Raw genomic sequence first — 20,864 nt, forward strand, 5'->3', positions numbered from 1 at the left:
TATAGACAGTGATTCAGAGAATAATTTTATACCTCATTTTTATAAGCTCTTCCATTCATGAGTGAGAACATGTGTGCACAGCTTCTTAGATGTGGGTGTGTACATTTGTAAGTTTGACAGCTTTGCCAAAATACCCTCATTCTGGGCTGTATGCTATGCTTTTACTTCATATCTTCTTGCTGGCTTCTTTCTTCCTTTAGTGCCAGGCTGTCAGCTGTAGCAGAACTGCCTCTAGCTGTGCTTCCCCTTTTCTACTTTATGGACTCTAATATATTGTGAACACAGAAACAAATTACCAAATAGTTAGAATTGTGTTTAAAGTAAGAGTATGCAGTTTAAAGTCACTGTCAGAACATTGTAAATTATTCATTCATTTATTCAACAAGTATTTATTGAGCATTTATTGTGCCTCCCATTCTAGTCACTGAGAACATAGACCCTGCCTTTGAGAACACTCTGATTTCAGTAGGGTAAGAAAAAAGACAGTAAAAAACACATGAATAAGTGACTTCTGGATAATTGAAGTGTTACTGGACATTAGCTTTTGTTTTAGATTTAAAGTCAAATAATGAAAAATGAAAGTGACAAGATGCTCAACATCGTTAGCAGTTAGGGAAATGCAATTCAAAACACTGAGATACTATTTCACACCTACAAGGATGTCTGTTATTAAAAAAAAATAAACAGAAAATAAGTACTGGAGAGAATACAGAGAAATTGGAACCCTTGTGCTTTGCTGGTAGGAGTGTAAAATGGTACAGCTATTGTGGAAAGCAGTGTGGTAGTACCTCAAAAAATTAAATATAGACTTACCATATGACCCCAAAATTCCACTCCTAGGTATATATTCAAATAAATTGAAAACAGGTGTTCAAACAAAACCTGTGCACAAATGTTCATAACAGCATCATTCACGATAGCCCAAAGGTGGAAACAATTTGTGTTGAACAGATGAATGGATAACTAAAATGTGGTACATGCACAAATGGAATATTATTCAGCCATTAAAAGGAGGAAAGTTCTGATACATGCAACAACATGGATGAACCTTGGAAATACTATGCTAAGTGACATAAGCAAGCCACACAAGGATAAATACTGTATGATTCCACTTGTGTGAAATATCTAGAAATAGCAAATTTGCAGAAACAGAAAGTAGATTAGAGGTTACCAAGGACTGAGGGGAGGGGGAATAGTGGAGTTGTCGCTTAGTGGTACATAGTGTTTGCAAATTTTAGAAATTTAGAAATTAAAAAAATAATAGTAATTTTATATATATATAAAATGGGAGCCTACACGCCAATATACTACCTAATTACAGTTATAGGCTAGTCACTATTTGTAGCCCATTCTCTCTCAACTTAATTGGGGTATGGAGTGGGATCACCTCTCTTAAAGAGCGATGAACAAGATAATTTATGGTAGAGTAATTTTTCAAAAATTGTCAATGTAAAGAATGCTAAAGCCATTCATTTTTTGAAAAAACAAGAATTATCAGTTTCATCCTTCAGCAGCTGACAGGAACATCAGAAACAGCTTTTCATGTTTTTCATAATTTGGTTTATCAGCAGTTAGATAAAGTAGCCTTTGGTTGAATTATAGTCTGTGCTTACATATTCATGTAGTATTAACTAAAAAGAAAGTTTCTCTTACATAAACTTTATCACTTAAGAATATCATTGGGGGAAACGGACTTTGGCCCAGTGGTTAGGGCGTCCGTCTACCACATGGGAGGTCCGTGGTTCAAGCCCCGGGCCTCCTTGACCTGTGTGGAGCTGGCCCATGCGCAGTGCTGATGCGCGCAAGGAGTGCCCTGCTACACAGGGGTGTCCCCCGCGTAGGGGAGCCCCACGCGCAAGGAGTGCACCCATAAGGAGAGCCGCCCAGCGTGAAGGAGGGAGCAGCCTGCCAAGGAATGGCGCCGCCTACACTTCCCGTGCCGCTGACAACAGAAGCGGACAAAGAAACAAGACGCAGCAAAAAGACACAGAAAACAGACAACCGGGGGAGGGGAGGGGAATTAAATAAATAAAAATAAATCTTTAAAAAAAAAAAAAGGAATATCATTGGTTTCCTTCCCTGAGTAGCTATATGTTTTTTAACATCTTCTTTTTTTAAAATGCTTTTTAATTACTAGTGAGTTTGAAAGTGGAATCCAGTGTTTAAAACTTTGGATATCAGTGGGGATACATTGCTCTATTTTGCAAAAATAGCATTTTGTGTCAAATTTTGAGTTCTTTCAAAAATTCCCTCCTGGTTATAAGTGGTTGATTCTCAAAACCTTGAGCATGTACTCAACTTTGCTGCCAAAAATGGCTCAACATGGCAGGGATATGTCCACATACCCAGGCAGCAGCTGTGCCAATTAGCTGTGTATGGGGAACACTAGTTAACTTTGTGAAGACAGTGCCTTAGACATTTTTAAAACTAGCTCTGTTTTAGATTTTTAGTAATTTCAGTCTATCAATACTGATGTCAGTAGCTGCTGTCCCACTTGTCTTGATGCTTTCACTGTCTCTGTAAAAGACTTCTTTTTTATCCTTTTGGACTTAAGTACCACCTGAAGAGAGAAGCCTTTTAAGGCCTGGGAGCCTGGCCAGTGCCCCTTGTTCTTCCCTTCACCTACTAAAAGGTAGCATTGTTAACCAGTTCAGCAGGGCCTTGACTCAGTATAAACACTGCTCAATCGAGCCAGGAAGACTAATTGAATTGTACAATACATCACTTTTCAGCAGCAGTTTCAAGTGGATTGTACTGCATTTCCCAAAACACCATCAATTTTTTCCTCATTTAAGATATTTATATGTGGCAAATATTTAAACATGATAAAACTTTATTTAAATCCAATTCTGTCTCTTCTCACCAAACTGTGAGCTACATGTGGACAGGGCCATGCCTATTTTATCCTGCACTGAATGCCTAATGCCTAAACATGTTTGGCATGTTTGTGTCTATGTGCCTCAAAAATAAGGATGAAAATTATTTTTCTCTATCACCTTGGAATAACTCTTTTTTCCCAGTCATGTTAAATAATCAAAGATTTTTACTAATTCTAGGTGCCTCTTTATGAGCTGAATTTGCAGAGACTGCAAGTTTTTCTAACTTTCTTTGTAACTCTTGAGGGACCCCATAGGATCATACTATACAATGGTGCTCAAAAATAATTGCTTACAAGAAAAAAAAATGAGACTTTTATTAGGAAAAGAACATTCCTATAAGGAATGTAAACTGATGTATGAGCCTTACAATAAAAGAAGATACTAATACTGAATTTCATAAATATGTATAAGGAGTTTGTATTTTTAAATTAACATACAGTAGCCATATATTTAATCATGACATGTACATATTGACGGGTTTTCATGGTTAAGTCTGACTGCTGTGCTCTCCTCTGTCCTCTCCTTGTCCAACAAGGGAATTTCTATTTATCTTTCCAGACGCAGAACCAGTGTCACCTGCTTCTTCTTCCTCTCTCCTCGCATCCCACCTCTGCCCTCCAGAAGAGTGGATTTCTTCCTCCTTTAAGCTACTGATAGACCTTGTTCATACCTCTGTTATAGCTACACACTGCATGTAGTTTTCATTCTGAATATTTATCTCAATACTAAACAGTGAGCCCCTTGAGAGTAGGAATTGTAGCCTACCTTTCTTTTTTTTTTTTTTTTAAGATTTTTATTTATTTATTTATTTCTCTTCCCTCCCCCCTCCCCACCCTGGTTGTCTGTTCTCTGTGTCTATTTGCTGCATCTTCTTTGTTCACTTCTGTTGTTGTCAGCAGCACGGGAATCTGTGTCTCTTTTTGTTGCGTCATCTTGTTGTGTCAGCTCTCCATGTGGGCGGCACCATTCCTGGGCAGGCTGCACTTTCTTTCGCGCTGGGCGGCTCTCCTTACGGGGCGCACTCCTTGCGTGTGGGGCTTCCCTATGCCAGGGACACCCCTGCGTGGCAGGGCACTCCTTGCGGGCATCAGCACTGCGCATGGGCCAGCTCCACATGGGTCAAGGAGGCCCGGGGTTTGAACAGCGGACCTCCCATGTGGTAGACAGACGCCCTAACCACTGGGCCAAGTCTGCCGCCTACCTACTTTCATTAATATGCTTCTAACCAGAGCATGAAACAGTGGATTTTCAGTTTTCTTTTTAATGAATAAATTTTACTTTTTTTGTATGTTGAATTCCAGCCTTGCTGGGAGTAGAGAGATTTGGGTGGAAACTTTTCTTCAGCAAGGTTTAACATTCCTTAATGAGAAACTGAGGGAACCTTTTTTCCTCATTCTCTATATATCACTAGCCAAGCCACATCTTAGTATAAAGAATTGGCATGTAAGGATTGCAATAAAAATTACCCTTGTGTTAGGCATTATTTATGCTATTTCCTCCATGTCTCTGTTGCATTGTGTTTCTAATGCACTATTTATTTCTATTGATGATGATGACTTCTTATAGTCAACTTTCATAGTCTGGCTATTTATTACCCAGAAGTAGATAGAGAATTGGTTGGATCCATTACCAGTGTCAGCCCAAGCTCAGAGTTGTTCTAATAAAAGCAACTCCTAGGGAAATGGATGTGGTTCAACCAGTTGGGCTCCTGTCTACCATATAGGAGGTCCAGGCTCGATACCCAGGGCCTCCTGGTGAGGGCAAGCTGGCCCACGCAGTGAGCTGGCCCACACAGAGTGCTGGCCCACACGGGAATGTGGTCCCACGCAGGAGTGCCAGCCAATGCATGAGAGCTGGCACAGCAAGATAATGCAACAAGAGACACAGGAGGGAAAATAAGAAGACATTGTAGAACAAGAACCTGAGGTGGCACAAGAGAGCAATTGCCTCTCTCCCACTCTGGAAGGTTCCAGGATTGGTTCCAGAACTACCTAATGAGAATACAAGCAGACACAGAAGAACATGCAACAAATGGACAGAGAGAGCAGACAACGGGAGGGAAGCAGGGGAAGAAATAAAATAATCTTTAAAAAAAAAAAGCAACTCCTTTTTCTGGTCACTGAAGTAGTGTTTGTGAGCCAGTTTTCTATGAAGTCAAATTATTCATTTTGAAAATGTTTTTGAATTTTATATGTTTTATATGTTCATGGTTTACCTATTTTAAAAAGGGGTTATTAAATATATCTATAGATGAATATGTACATGTATGTGTATATACTTATGATATATATGTGGTTTTTAAAATAAGTATTGCTGTTAGATAGTCCTAATGAATTTTTTAATTACTTATTTTGAAATAATTATAGAAAAAAGGACGTTTACAAAGATAGCACAGAGAGGTCCTGTGTGCCTTTCAGCCAGTTTTCCCGTTGGTTACATCTTAGGTGACTATAGTACAATAGCAAATTGAGGACACTGACATTGATATAATATATCTGGACAATTCTGTGTCGTTTTATTTCAGTTGTAGATTCCTATAACCACCACTGCAGTCAAGATAAAGAATTAATGAATTTTTTTTTAAGATTTATTTATTTATTTCTCCCCACCCCCTTGTTGTTTGTACTTGCTGTGTCTGTTCATCTTCCTTGTTTCTTTAGGAGGCACCAGGAACTAAACTGCCAACCTCTGATACAGGAGGGAGGTGCCTAATTGCTTGAGCCACCTCTGTTCCCTGCTTCGTTGTGTCTCTCATTGTGTTTTTCTTCTTGCGTCTCTTGTTGCATCGGCTTGCTGCTCCTGCCTGTTGAGCCAGTTCACTGTCGTCTTTAGGAGGTACCAGAACCAAATCAGGGACCTCCCATGTGTTAGGCGCAAGCTCAATCACTTGAACCACATCCACTTCCCCTAATGAATTCATTTTAATGCCAAGGTTACTTATATGAATTGAGTTTCTGGAAGAGAGAAAGAGAAGCCAAAATTTATATTTAAACTCTGCTTTGTTTTGTGTTTTCATTTGGCCATCTTCAGAAAATCGTCATAATATTTTGTTGTTTAAGCTATGGTTCCAATTTTGGGGTAGACGTGGGGAGCTGGATGATTCACCAGAATTGACTCAGGAGTCTTGTCTTGTAGGTGTCTAAGCAGGCCAAAGAGTTTCTGGAGTATGTGTATGAAGAGCCCCTGATTGACATCCAGCAGGAGAACCCGATGCTCTACCTGCATGCCGAGCCCCTGGCTGCTGTAGTACGACTGAGGCAGCGGCTGAAGTCGCTCCGGGCCTATTTGTTCAGCTGCCGGGCAGCAGTGGCAGAGGATCTCCGCCGAAGGTAAGAGTCTTAATTGTTAGACGACTCCAGTTTGTTTTTCTTCCTCACTCTGGTTTCCAACGCAGACTATGTCTAATTCTGTGCCACCACCTCACCTCTTTACAATTGGCTCCCTTTGACTTTCTCCTCTGAGGTCCTCTATTGGGTCAAGCCAAGTAAAATGAAAATAACATCTCAGCATAACCGAAGTCTTTAGCCTATCATTCAAGTGCCCAGAACAGCTCTCCACAGGTTACTCACGGAGTATCTTCACTGATGTAGGGTTTTATACTCCTCCCCATTTCAGTTCCTATTTGTCATCAGTAAAAGCCAGGAGGTTTGAAATATTTCAAAACTAAAAACCTTTTCAATGGGAAATAAAGAGGTGGCTGGCTATTCAAATCTAATTTCCATACAGAAATAAATACCCCAACTTCTTAGATGGGATTAAAAGTCGCAGGCAGGAGATTCTGCCTTTTTGTGTCTGTAGCCATTGGCTCAAGGTGCTTTTCCATAGCTGAGTTCATAGCATACACAAGTCCAGACTCAGATCCTCAAAATAAAACTCAAGTTAAAATGTGCCTGCTCTCATCAAATTCCTTCTTTAACAGTTAGATTTTATTGGCGTTCAAATTCTCACCCTTGGCATATGAGAACTAGCTTATACTTGAAATAATTTGTTGATGGTGTTCATAAGTCCCTAAAAATACCTTTTAATGTTTTGGTTTTAATAGAAATGATCAGCAGCATACATTAGTCATGGTAAATGTTTTGGAGGTAAGCCAATGTGCCTAAGAACCTTTGAAAAGTATTAAAGTGATATAGTTTGCAATTTGAGATCCAGTTAGATCCAAAGAAACTGACATAATCCCAAGCATGTGAAGAAGACATTAGAAAACAAAAAACAAAATGAAACAAAGAACAAATTTAGATAGTGAAGGTATATATAATATCCAGACCAGCTCTCATAACATAATAATGAAAAGGCAGTGGCTATTAAGCAAAATATTTCTCAATGGTATTCATTCTCTTACCTAGTTGTTTTTCAGAAAGCACCAGAAAGTAGTCAGGATTTATTCTTACAATAACTAGGCAAGTCTTAATTGTAAAAGATCAGGGATTTCCCTGGAAGGCAATAGAATTATATGCCTCAGACTGACTTACTAACTGTACTAGATGCAAGATTTTTTTTTTAAACATTCAAAAGCCTGTTTGTTCTCTTTTTTATTTTCAGTACCTTTTGACTTGGCTCAGAACTTGTTTTTCTGTGCCTATATATTTAGATGATATTAAAATCTACACATAGGAATCATATATATTTATTTCTGGTATAATGTTTACTTTTGTTAAAATATGCCAAATCATGGCATACATTTGGAAATTAAATAGGAGGTTCTCTCCTTCTATGGATGACTAAGAATACCTAAGCTATTACAGCAGTTTGGTGATTTACCACCATGTACTGGGCCTTATGACCAGACCACCAGGAAAGAAAGGGAAGTTCTAGAAACAAGGCAATCCCAAGTCTATGGGAATGAAAGCTGTGATCTTTTTTTCCTTATCTTCATTTCTCTCTTTTTTATACTTGTTCATGACCATTGTGTAATACAGTGCCTGGCACAAAGTAAATGCTCAATAAGTATTGGGTGGTTAGCTGGAAGGAGCGAAGGAGGGTAGGAGAAATGAAAGCATGTCTACCAGTATCACTTGAGACCACTCAGCAGTTCCTAGTAGCTCAATTTGCGAGAAGGAGTAATTTTCAAATTCTTTTTTTTTTAACTTAACCCTTGTCACTTAGCGTAGGGTCTGACCTATCCATAACCCTCAAAAATATTTTTGAATTTAAACAAATGAAAGAGCAAATCTAATCAGTCAAAAATTTTAGTTGGTTCTGTTCCTGAGATAACTGTCCAATCTTTTCAGTACCAGTACACCAACCCATTTCAGAGCCTCAGGACTATCATGGTATGTTTCTAAATATTCTAACTCTGGTTTCTTTCCTCTCCAGTCCAACCTTCACTTCAGATAAATTATTAAAGTACAAATATGAAATTCAAGATTCGTCACTATCTAGCCCAATATATTGCTCCATTCGCTCCAAATCTCCTATACTTTAAGCACAATTGATTATTTAACCCTTCCCTCTGTGTATTCTGTTGTGGGAATTAAATGGGTATACAACTAAAGTGCTTGGAATAGGTGCCTATGCATAGTAAGCACTCAATAATTACTATTTGTATTGTTACTACTCCGTTCTTATTCTAGAATGTTCTTGATATGTCTTTAAAAATCTTTGTTAAAAGGTTCCATTTAAAAGCTACCCCCTGATGTCCTCTCTACTGGAATCAATCCCTTTCTCCTCTGTGCTACTATGTAAGGAGTGGAATGAGCAAGGGGAAGTGGGTTGGAGAGCCTGCAGTTCCTGGGTATGCAGTATGTACTTTTCCATCCCATTGTTTTATGAAATGAATGGAGCAGGAGGTTCCTTAAGGGCAAACAATGAAATGATTCTTACAGACCCTAGAGGAGGTGCGTTGATGGTTTCCGACAGTATATTTTTGTCATTTAAGATTCCCTACACTTAAATGCTGTTAAATTAATGTGTGGAGTTACCGTCTCCTCAAGCTGGGATAGAGAAAAGTATATGAATAACAAGCAGTCCTCGTGTATCTTTTTTTTTTTTTTTGGACTGGAAGGTGGGTGAAGAGGTGGGAAGAAAGGGGAGCTGGTTTTCTTGTACTTCAAATCTTTTAGATTTATTTTGAAATATGACTATTGAGTAAAATATTTCTAAGAGATTTTCTCTGTGTTATTGGTACTTCCTGCAGTTGGACCACACTTAACATCACCTCTCTACTTTCTTCAGTCTATGAAAATAGCCATAGATACAAAGGGGAATCCTTACGCACCTCCTATGATAAAATTCCTGTTGCCAGAGGCCACCTCACACTTATTTTATATGGAATCCAACTTTTTAAAAAGTGAAATTAGCCAACAGTACTTTTAGAGATGATAAGATCGTGAAAAATAAATATGCAATTTAAGGTTGCTTTTGTTTCATCCGGGATTATAACGTCTACACTGGGGGAGGGGGGTGTTAGTCAGTGAGGTGAAGCCACTGCTTGCTACTAAGTTTACAACTGCGTGATAGAAATTAAAAGAGGGAGGAGTTAATAGGATATAGGGGAACAGAAGAAGCAAGAAAATTCAGTTCTTATCTAGTCCTAAAAAGCATTCTCTCCCTGCCTGGTTTTTACCTCAGTATAAGGGGACCATTAATCTCCCGCAAGAAGGCCCAACATGCTGAAGACCTGTCAGCACCATATAAACAGCATAAAGCAAACTGTTAATATTGCTGTCATGAGAAAACTGAAAACAGACTGATTAATCGTATTGGTGCTCACCCGCCAGGGAGCCAACTTTGGTCGTCGCCTTATTAGGGAAGTCACAGTTTGCTTTTAGGGCTTTCATTATGATGTCTGTCCGGTTTTCATCTTCACTGTTTTTGTTATTGTTGTTAAATGAACGCCTTGTTCTTGAACCCATACTGCACATCTTGACTGGCAGGGGTGATTAGTTTAGGAAAAATCAGTGTCCTCCATGAAGCCTAAAATGTTTACAGAACTGACAATTCTCTGTTTCTGAGGTATCCCAGATGGCTACCCAGCTGAATTGGTTCAGGATCTAGTTAACTTTTCATGAGAATAATTATTTACAGTGTCCACACATGAAGGTGCATGAAGAACTCTCTGGAAAATCTTGTCGTACATGGCAAGGTCAGGACACATCCAGATCAGGAGCTATTAGGAAAGTCTGTGGGCAAGAAACTAAAAGAGCTAGCAAGCCCTCTACATCCTGCTGGACACAGAAACAGGATGTTTGTTAATTGGAGATCACAAACAGCACCTGAGGGCTCAGTTCTTCCCACAGACATGTTTTGTTTGGCCTGTACAAGGTTGACTTCCACTGTGTTTTGAAAATTTGAAATTAACTGCCAACATTTAAATCATCAGGTGTTTTTGCACACATGCAAAATGAAACTTTTTTTTTCTTGGGCTGCCCTCATTCTTGCATAGCAGGGATCAGCTTTAGATACTGAGCTTGGTAATAGTCTCTCTTGCTCCAGTTGTTTCCCCAAACCCAGTGTTACTTGGTATAGAGGACAATGCTGCCCTGTTTTTCTTATCCCCAGCCCATTGTCCTCATTTATGGTGGTGCCTGGGCCCATAGGTATTTGAGGTTTGGGCTCCTACTGCATGTAGTTAAATATTAAGAATAGAATTTGCCGATGTTTCAGATACTAGATCCACAGCTCTTATTTCATTTAGGGAAGTCCATCCCAAAGGGTGAAGAAAGTCTTGGATTTGGTTCTTTCAAAAGACAAACATAAAGAGGTATGTAGAACTAGAAGAAATTTCATCTGGTCAGCTTTGAAGTTCCTCAGAAGATGGTTTGGGCAGGGCCTTTACAACATGTCATGCAGGCCATTGCAGTATAGGAGGACCTGTGATTCCGGGTCATCACAAAGGTAAAGACTAGAGCTAGGTTACCAAGTCCAAGTGGGGCACATCAAGAAAGAGAGGAAACTGAGGTGGCTTATTATAGGCCCTAAAGTCAGACTGCCTGAGCTCAGAGCTCATCTCTATTTCTAATTGTCTTCAGGGCCAGTTTCCTCAACTGTTAGTGGCAATGATAATAATACCCACTTCATAGAGAAATTGTGAGGATTAATAGAACTAATGTTGGAACACAGTAAGTGCTCAGTAAATGTTAGCTGCTGTGATTTTTATTATAAGCAGATCAGGATTTAGGGGGCAATCAAGAGGTGAGCAGTTGGGAAGAGGTAGAAGGAAGCAAGCGAAGAGGCATCAAAGAGCTAAAATTCTGGGGGCTTGCCATTCTAGGCGCTGCAAATTCTGTGCAGAGCGTAGTATCAGTAGGAGGTACAAGAGGTGGGCCTTGGTCCTCCAGTGGTGATACAGCAGCACCCTTTAGAAACTCAGTTCATTTATCCCTACCCCCTCTAGCATATTTAATTAATGTCTCTGTTTCTAGCTTTCTTCACCTGCCCCATCATTTTAAAAAGAAAAAAAAAACACCCTTCCCTGAACATACTACCACCTAAACTCCCCTCGTATTTCAGGTATTCCTTTTACTGCCAAAGTTCTCAGCAATGTCTCCATTTCCTCTTTTCCACTAACTTCTTACTTGATCGCTGGCAACCTGACTGGATTGCACCCTTCAAGACACTGTGACCTCCTGACTGTTGGATCAGAGGCTTCGGGGCCCTCACTTCCTTGACTTCTTGGGCATTGTTGGGCGTTCTTTTCAGACTCCCTTTCCCCCACTCTTCTTTGCACTCCATGCCATTCTGGGTCTTTCCCTTCTCTGCACCCTTGCTGCCTCCACTTCTTCCTCTCTAACACTAGGAATGCTTTACACCCACAGCTGCCTTTCTGCATCCGCAGTCTCCTCTAGCCCTGAAAAGAGCCAGTGCAGCAGGGACTGTGGAAGTTAGTAAAATGCACCAACAACCTGAGGACACTTTTTTGTCATCTGCAGGAAAATAGTCATAATCCCTATATAAATCTACAATGACTAGAAGGTGGCAATTATAAGCAACGGCCCAACTCTCTTCCTTGAGATCACCCACTCTTACTCTTGTTTTCTCTAACTGCCTCCTGAGCATCTCTACTGAAATGTCTTTTATTCCCTGAAAAATATATCCACTGGTGGTCAGATCTATTTCTGTAATCATAGCATCATTCTTTTAGTTTCCTATAGTTCAAATATTGATATGGTCTAAAAGCTTCCTTTTAAATTTCCCGGAAGAGCTACACCTATCCTTTCCTTTTCGTTTTACTGCCACCATTCCCACCATCCCCCAGTCTCTACTCTTATCAACACCTATTTCCATAATTTCCTAACTCGGAATCATACCTCCCATGGCTTCCCTCTCCAGTTCCCCTAACATACCTGTAAAATAGTCTTATTGGACAGGAGATAGCTCAGCTACCTGCCGGATAAAGCAGTCTTGGTGTGGTATTTGAGGTTCTCCATGATCTGACCTTGACATACACACACATCTTCATCTTCTACCTCATCCCTACTTGAACCACACACTGCTATGCGAAATTTTCCACTGTGTCCCTAATGGACCACCTATGCCCCATACCCAGCAACAATGACATACTCATTTCCCTGATACACCACCTACCTCCTAGCTGCCTGACCCAAGCTTACCAATCCTCTCTACTTGACTAAGGATTATTCTTCTTACTTTAAGGTCAGCTTAAGTGCCACCTCTTTCCACCTGACCTCAGGGCCTGATACTTTCTCTGATCTCCCACAGTGATCATCAGAACCACTCATTTGGCACTGAAATGGTTGAATTAGTTTTAATATGCATATATATATATCCTCTTGCCAGTTAGTTTGGAAGCCTCTTAAAGGCTAAAATTGTCCCATTCTTTTCTGTGCCTAAAATAGAAGACTACACATGTGAGACATACAATAAAAGTTTAATTCTTTTTTTTTGTACCATAAAATTAATTTATTTTTCATTATTATGTTCTTTGTAGGTTTATGGAATATTTGTTCCCACATAGGACTATCTTATTGGTAAATTAAAAATATTTTCCCAAGGACAAAAATCAATATCAAATGAATATTATGTGCCATGTACTTGAGAGAAATAATCACTCCCCTTCTTTCTCCTCCAAATATACAATAACATAGAGTTGTTGAAATTTTTTCTGATGGAAATATATGTCCATAGGTGACATTGCTTTATTAATGGGTCTAGGATTTAAAGCAGAAAAATGTTTCATCTTGGAGTTAAATTGAAACTACACAGAAGAAACATTTTACAAGCATATATTAACTCTGTTTTTCAAATAACCTTATTTCAAATTCAAAAAAATGAAATAACAGAAAAAGGCAGTTCAGCAAATTATGGAAGCATTACTCCTAAAATGTTCTGTCCAGATACTTTTATCTTATCTAATCCCAACTACTAACTCAGTTGTTCCTCTAGTGTTCAGAAAGATATACAGATAAACACAGATTAGTTAAATGACATAGCCAGGGTCTCCTTATAAATAAAAAAAAACAAAGACGAGAAAAAAAATGCTTAATCATATTCATATCTCACAAAACCAAACCTCATATTCTTTTTTTTCACCTTTAGCATTAATATAGTACCAACTTTGCTTTTACTACAAAAACGTTACAATGCTGTTGTTATCTATAGTCTATAAAGTTACATTAGTTATGTTTTTCCCATGTATCACCACGTTCTTAATGCCTGTGGTAGAACATTCCTGTATTTATATTATTAATGGCAATCCTCATCTACTGCCAAAATCATTATACATTCCCTATGTTATCCTCCAGCTGTCCTCCATCTAACAATCTCCCTAGACTACTCATTTCAGCCAGTCACATCCATAAATCAACAGTGTTTGTTACACTCATTATCATGTGTTACCATCAAGTCCAACCATAACCACATATTTACATTTGACCTTATTAAAGTTTGTTAATTCTAATTGTTGTCTAACATTTGTAGAATAGCTTACTGAATATAAGATAATATGATTTTATCAATTAAAAAGTGCTCTCCTATAAAGGTGTTATTTGTTCTTTACAACAACCTTTTTAGGTAGGTAAGGCAGATGGTATTTGGAAAGAGATGCTATATGACTTGCCCAAGGCAACAAAGCTAGTAAGCAGCAGAGTCCACACTAGAAACCAGGTGTTAAGTTGCTGCTGCTTTCCCCATCATATTTCACGTTGGTGATGATGTCCAGAGGCCTCCTGTCTCTTAAGGGGAACTACCTTTAATTCTGAAGCCTTGATTGAGGTCACTTAGGAGAGTGTGAAGGAAGGCAGGGAGGAGGTGGGCAGTGATGTCCCTGAATGGGGAGGAGGGGTTGCTGACACACTCACTCCTGTGCTCACAGGCATAGATAACTGGCTTAACACTAACAAGTGCATTTCCTCTAGCTCAGCATTTGCCAGGTCTTGACATTTCACAGACCTGTAAATTTAAAACAAAAGTACAGATACAGCTATAGAATTGCCCTATATATGTCTTATTTATAAAGGCAAATAAAACATTGCTTTCTATTTCTTACCTTCACTTCATGTAAGAACATAGTAATACACACAAAAATAAGTAACAGCCTCATAATATTAAGCAGATTTTTTAAAAAATCAAATAGATTTAAAACTCATTTTCTTATTTTCTCATCTTACCTTGAACTACTAAAAAGCTTCACCAAACTGGCCCCAGTCTTTTGGACTAACTTCTCAGAAACCCTGATTTAAGCCATATTTTCTGTTCTGAGTGCTGACATGAAATCATTCAGTACAGGAAAGAAATTCTAGGATTTACATGGTTGTTTCTGTGTTTTCCATTCCCTATCATCACAGAGGGGATTTGGGGAATTGGGGGATTTGGGGTACCCGGTGAATTGAGAGTTCTTATTATGATATAAATTTCAAACTAGTTTCTCATCAACACTAATTGAGACCTATAGTCAATATTCTTGAGTGTTCTCTTAGTTGCTTAGAGCAGAATTGTGCTGGATCTTAGGGAACATTTGGTCCTACATGTTAGCAAGTTTAGTCTTTGGCTTAGACCATTTTAAGGCAACCTAGGGGTTTCACTTGGGAGTCTCAAGAAAATAACAAAAGTGACTGCTCCACATTCTTTTTGAAATTATGATTATATCCAGCATTAGTTCCTGCAAAAATGTCGATTTTTCTGAATGGAGAGAAATTTCTACCAGAAAGACTGCCATTTTTAATAACATTATTTATCCTGGTAGGTACTAGGAAAATAAAACTGTGTTATATCTATATCCTGTCAGAACTGTCATTACTTCTCCTAGACCAGTCTCAAAATATCATCAGATTTACCCAGACCCCTTCCCACTCCTTTCCTTATTCCTCCAGAAAAAACTTGGTGTTTCTAATAACATCATAGGAGGTGAAGCTAATTCCAAAGGTTGACATGTCCTTTGGATGTTTAATAGCATCTCAAACTTAACATGTCCAAAATTGGGCTCTTAGTATCCCCCGCATCCCATTCCTGCACAAACTGCTCCTTGCACAGCCTTCCCCATGTTTCTTTTTTTTTTTTTAAAGATTTGTTTTAGTTACTTATTTCTCCCCATCCCCTCGTTGATTGCACTTGCTGTGTCTGTTCATATTCCTTCTTTCTTTAGGAGACACTGGGAACTGAATCTGGGACCTCTGATGTGGGAGGAAGGCACCTAATCGCTTGAGCCACTTACACTCCCTGCTTTGTTGTATCTCACATTATATTTTCCTTCTTGTGTCTCTTGTTGTGTTGTCTTGCTGCATCAGCTCACTGCACCTGCCTGTCACGTCAGCTTGCTATCTTCTTTAGGAGGCACCAGGAACTGAACCAGAGACCTCCCATGTGGTAGGCAGGAACTCAATTGCCTGGGCCACATCTGCTTTCCCCCATGTTTCTAAATGGCACCTCCATCTATCCAGTTCTTCAGGCCAAACACCTTTCTCCCACATCCCAAATCCAGTCCAAAGCAATTTCTGTCAGTTTTATCACCAAAATATATCCACTTATCACTACTTCTAATGCTACTACTCTGGTCCAAGCCACCATCATCTTTCTCCTGAATTATTGCAATAGCTTCCTAACTGGTCTCTCTCTATTTCATCCTTGGCCCACTTCAGTTTATTCTTAAGACAACCACTAAAGTTAATGTGTAAATCAGATGATGTCATCCTGGTCCAAATGATCTAATAGATTAACCTCTCACTCCAAGTAATATCTGAGGCAATACAAGGTCTCAGCCCCCATTACCTCTGTACCACAACTTTTTGCCCTGTTCCAGTCACTCATGCCTTTTTGTTGGTCCTCAAGTACACCTACAAGGCTCATAATTGAATTTCTATACCTGCTATTCCTTTCCCCCAGACAACTGCATAGATTGCTTCCCTACCTCCTTTAGGTTTTTATTCAACTGTCACCTTAATGGTGCATTCTTTGACCACCCTTCTTTAAATTACAGATTTCCTTACCCATCCCAAACACACTCCCTCTCTTGTTTCCTTTCTTACCACTATATAACATGGTGTTTTATTTTGTCTCTTTCCCACTCTCAGGCCATAATGTGTGGATATGGATGGCGGTTTTTCTTTGCTCAACCTATGCAGTCATATAGTGGCCCTGCTCTCCCCACTAGATATAAGCTACATAAGGTCATGGCTTTTTATCTGTTTTGCTTCCTGCTGTATCCCCAGAGCTTCAAGCCATGCCTGACATATAGTGGGGGCTTAATAAATGTTTGTTGATTAAATGCATGGAGTACTAAATTAATTAAATGCATGGAGTACTATTACCAAGATTCTGCCTACCCAATTTGGTCAAACTTGTTTTATTCTTATTACAAAAGAATATTGTTCATTACAGAAAAAAATAAGAAAATAAAAGCCACTCATTACCCTACCATTTTGGTGTATATCCTTCCAGACCCTTTCATCTACAGATGATCTTTTCCCATAAAAATGGTTTTCTACTGTCTATTCTATTTTTTACTTTGTTTCACTTTGTTTTTACTTTGTGAACATCTTTTTATGTCACTAAATATTTGTCTATGGCATCATGAAACACTGAGTGAAAATGGTGTGTTTATGTGTGAGTGTATACCATTGATATGACACTGAGAGACCTATATACCATTGGTCTTCAAAGAAGTAAATGAGAATTTTGTTCGGTATACTCAACAAAAGATTGCATGAGCTATTAATATATGAGCTGGTAGAGATCATTTCATAGCAACACTTCCTCCTCCCCCCAAAAAGGGTCAGGATACATTAGGGGAAAGGATTATCTATCACAAAGAGAATAGATTGCATGCTGTTGTGAATCAAATAAGCTTAATTTAGGAGACTAGCTTAGAAAGAGTGTGCCTCTTAGAATAGCCCAATTCTTAAAACACATTCTATACACACTAGGTTTATTATGTCTCTAAACTGCATATGAGAAATAGCCTATACTAAAATCTGAAATCTAAACATGCAGTTAATTATTAGCCAACAAAGTCTGGCTAATATTGAATTTTAGAAGAACAAGCCCATTTTACCAACAATATTATCATTAAATTAGTCTCATTAAAGACCAGTAATTATTAGCACTTACAGTGTGTAGATAACAGTTGTTTAAGCTCAGTAAGTGAATACAGCTCTTTATATTCTGTTTAAAATTTATTATTAGCCAGAGTTTAATGGCTGATTTTCAAATTAGCTAATTAAATGGTGTCATTAGCTGCAGTTGGGGCTTTAGCCATATTAGATTCATGAATCTATCAGGACTCAGAAACTACTAAAATACAAGACATCATTTTGATAGTTTTTGAAAGCAACTGTTTTTCTCATACTACTTAAAGAATTCCCTTTCCCTTGCTTGGCTTCTGGAATTATGTTCATCTAACCTCCTGATCTACTAATAGTGCCTCCCCCTTTCTGCATTTACTCGAGTCAAAGCTCTCATTCAGCAAATATACTTATATATTAACTACCAGTATTAGCACCCCTAAAAAGGAAAAGACAGTGGCATTCAAAACTAATCAGATGAATAACTTTTGAGGAAGGAACTCTGGAAAGTTGCATATTAATTTGATTATAACATCATAATCATATGATTATATGCAACTCTTCACTGAGTCATTCTTCAGAAAGTTAGAATGTGATTTTATCTTATTCTGAGAATAAAATATCTAAAATCCTTTTCTAAGATTCAACAAAAAATTATAATTCATTGCAGGAAAATATTATATCCTTGCAATCATTAAAAAATTGAACTTCAGCTAAGATCTGTAAGAGCTGTCTCTCACTTTTATAATCAGAACCCAGAATAATCACAATGAAAATGACGTCCCATTTATTTCTACTCCAAGCTTTAAGTTGTTGCTAAGAAACTTAAGTACAATTTCTGAATGAGCTGGTAGGAGAAACCTTTATTTCCCACAACTCTCAGCCAAGATATAAAATCTGGTGCAATCTTGCCTCTTTTTCAACCAATGAGATTAGCAAAATAAGGTATCTAGAGAAATGTTTGAAGCTTGTTTCTTCCATAGGCCTTGCTATCAAAATATCTGCCTTTGATTTAAAATTGTTTTTCCATTAGCTAGGAACATATGAGTCCTGTCAACATCCAGCCTAATGTAACTATTTCAGAAGGAGTTTACAGCTGATATCAAGAACACCAAATTGCATCTGCCTGGGGATGTTTCACAGGGCTTTTTGCTGATTTCAGAGTGGATGTATGTGCCCTACAGAGGAAGGACAAACGTGGCTCTTTCAACTCAATGAAAATTACCTACACTGGAACATATATTATTCTTGGAAAATACAGTAGTATTATATGAATAAATGGTTTTCCTTTTAAAATTATTCCTTATGTACCTCTCCACATATTCTTCCTTTAGACCCTTATCGTTTAGAATCAAATAGTAAGTTTTGCTTTTGCTGTTATTTTTTTTATTGTGTGTGTGTGGGGGGTCGTTTATTTAAAGCATGTCTTTAAAACATATGCTGAGATGTTTTCATTACAATTTTTTTATTTTCATTTGACCTTTGAGTTTTTAAATGTCAGTTGTGCACCTCTAAGAACTGAGCTTCAGAGAAGTGATATTAAATCTATCAAATCCTGCAAAGGTTTGCCTACTTCACAGCCTGACCCAATCTCTTTTCTCATGAGCATCAGGGCTTGGTAGAGCTGAGTTGAAGTCCTCAAAAATTAGGTTAAACTAGTCCTGATTTATCTGACTTAGTGTCATGGCACAAAGTTGGATGAGGCTCCCCTACGTTTTTTATGAAGACTGCTACTTTTGATTTCATTGGCAATTATCTCTGCATTTTTGACCCCAAGCACCAGCTGCATAATATAAGGACTGTGGATTATATATGACCTTTTTCTTTTTTAATTTTCATCTTTTCTCCCTTTACTTACTATAGCCATTCATAAATGAAACCTCAGTTACCTGCCCAGTGTGTCAGGCAATTTTAAAGATGATAAAATAGAAAATGTTGGCTCCAGAAATTATAGCACATGTTGATTTTCATGATCTTTTAGCCGGTTTCTTCAGAAAATCTAACGATGCTACCTGCCAGTGATGTGGTTTACTTTGATGAGTGAGTAAAGTGTGGAGTTGACTTTCCTTATCACATTTGTCCTTTGACTGGAGTGTCAGGGCCACCCAGATGAACTTGCACTGGCCTGTGCAGGGTTGTCTGCATGGTTGGCTCATTGGAAAAATGCTGCCAGACCTGATGATTAATAGACCTGCAGGGCAGTGAGGTCACTTAAAGCACAGAAAGCCCTAAACACATCAGTGTTTACCACTAATGTGTAAGCAAGATCCTGTTTACCAAAAGACTGCTAAGTCAGATAAACTTAGCTTAGTTTATACTTTTCCATTACTAATGTGTTGAAGTTCTGGGGGAATGTTGGAGGAAATTAATTACCTTTGGTGTAACACGTTAATAGAAACTTGAAGCATTTCAACTAAGAAAACACGTGTGTGTGTGTGTGTGTGTGTGTGTGTGTGTTTGAAAAAGCTTCCAGCAGGGTCTATTTCCTGATTCTTCTAGGTCTTTACAGGGCTCCCTCAGTTATCCCTACTTTCGTATCTTCAACTTCAGCTTCTATAGCATTTTCCTTTTAGCATATAAATATACCCAAGTCTCTCCCATATTTTAAAAAAGAATCATTTTTTAGTACTACAACCTTCTCTAGCAATAGCCCAGTTTCTTTCTTTTCCTTTAAGGTTACTTCTTAAAAGAATAATCCACAATCCTTCACCTCTCACCCTTCTGGCACCTGGCTTCTCTCCCTTCCCTCCCTTGAAACCACTCTTTCTGAGGTCACTGATGAATTCCTGTCTGCCAAATCCAGCAGGCACTTTTCAGGCCTCATGAGAGGCTTCCTCTTGTTATTTGACTTCTCCGTTGCCTTTGATGCCCTTGACCCACTTCTTCCTTCTTGAAATTCTCTCTTTCCTTGGCTTCCCTGACACTTGCCCTTCTGGTTTTTCTCCTCTCTTATCAAACTGCTCCTTCCCTGTATCGACTTCTTAAATTGCACTGTTTGGCTAAGGTCCAGTCTTTCATTTCCCAATATGTGTTATCCTGGGCTTTCACTCATTTCGTGGTTTCACCTAAAACCTATAGGTTGGGGTCATAAAAATCTCCTACCTAGACTCACTGGACAGCTCCACTTGGATATTCCCCATAATTCCAACATCCTACCCCAACAACTAAGCTACTCTTTCCCAGCCAAAGACACTTCCTCTTCCTTATCTTCTACATCAGTAAGTGGAACTACTGTCTATCTATTTGGACTAGATAGAAGGCTATGAATAATCCCAGGCTCCTTCCTGGCCTTCACTTCCAGTTAGTCGTCATCATGGCCTGTGGATTCTGCTATAGAAATCTGTCCCATCAACTATTTTAATTCTCTTCAGGTCTCCATCGTTCATCACCTAGTTTATATATATGTATATATACACTTTCCCTTCAGTGGCTCCACCATGCTCTTCTGCTGTCTATGGTCTTTCAAAGTCACTGCTTTAATCTTGTCATTCTCCTGCTTAATGCACTTCTGTGGCACCTCTCCTTTCAG

General features: G+C 38.6%; 1 protein-coding gene across 2 annotated transcripts in view; it reads left to right on the top strand.

Annotated features, from left to right (window-relative positions):
- The window catches only part of PLEKHM3 (pleckstrin homology domain containing M3), a 239,696-nt gene that overhangs the window by 98,058 nt on the left and 120,774 nt on the right, over positions 1-20,864 (top strand). For both annotated transcript variants that reach the window (XM_004458144.4, XM_058300273.2), the window contains exon 5: positions 6,015-6,208. In XM_004458144.4, the coding sequence (XP_004458201.1) occupies positions 6,015-6,208 (194 nt within the window). The remainder of the gene's footprint in view (positions 1-6,014; positions 6,209-20,864) is intronic.

Source organism: Dasypus novemcinctus, chromosome 7, assembly GCF_030445035.2.
Source record: "Dasypus novemcinctus isolate mDasNov1 chromosome 7, mDasNov1.1.hap2, whole genome shotgun sequence".
Taxonomy (NCBI): domain Eukaryota; kingdom Metazoa; phylum Chordata; class Mammalia; order Cingulata; family Dasypodidae; genus Dasypus; species Dasypus novemcinctus.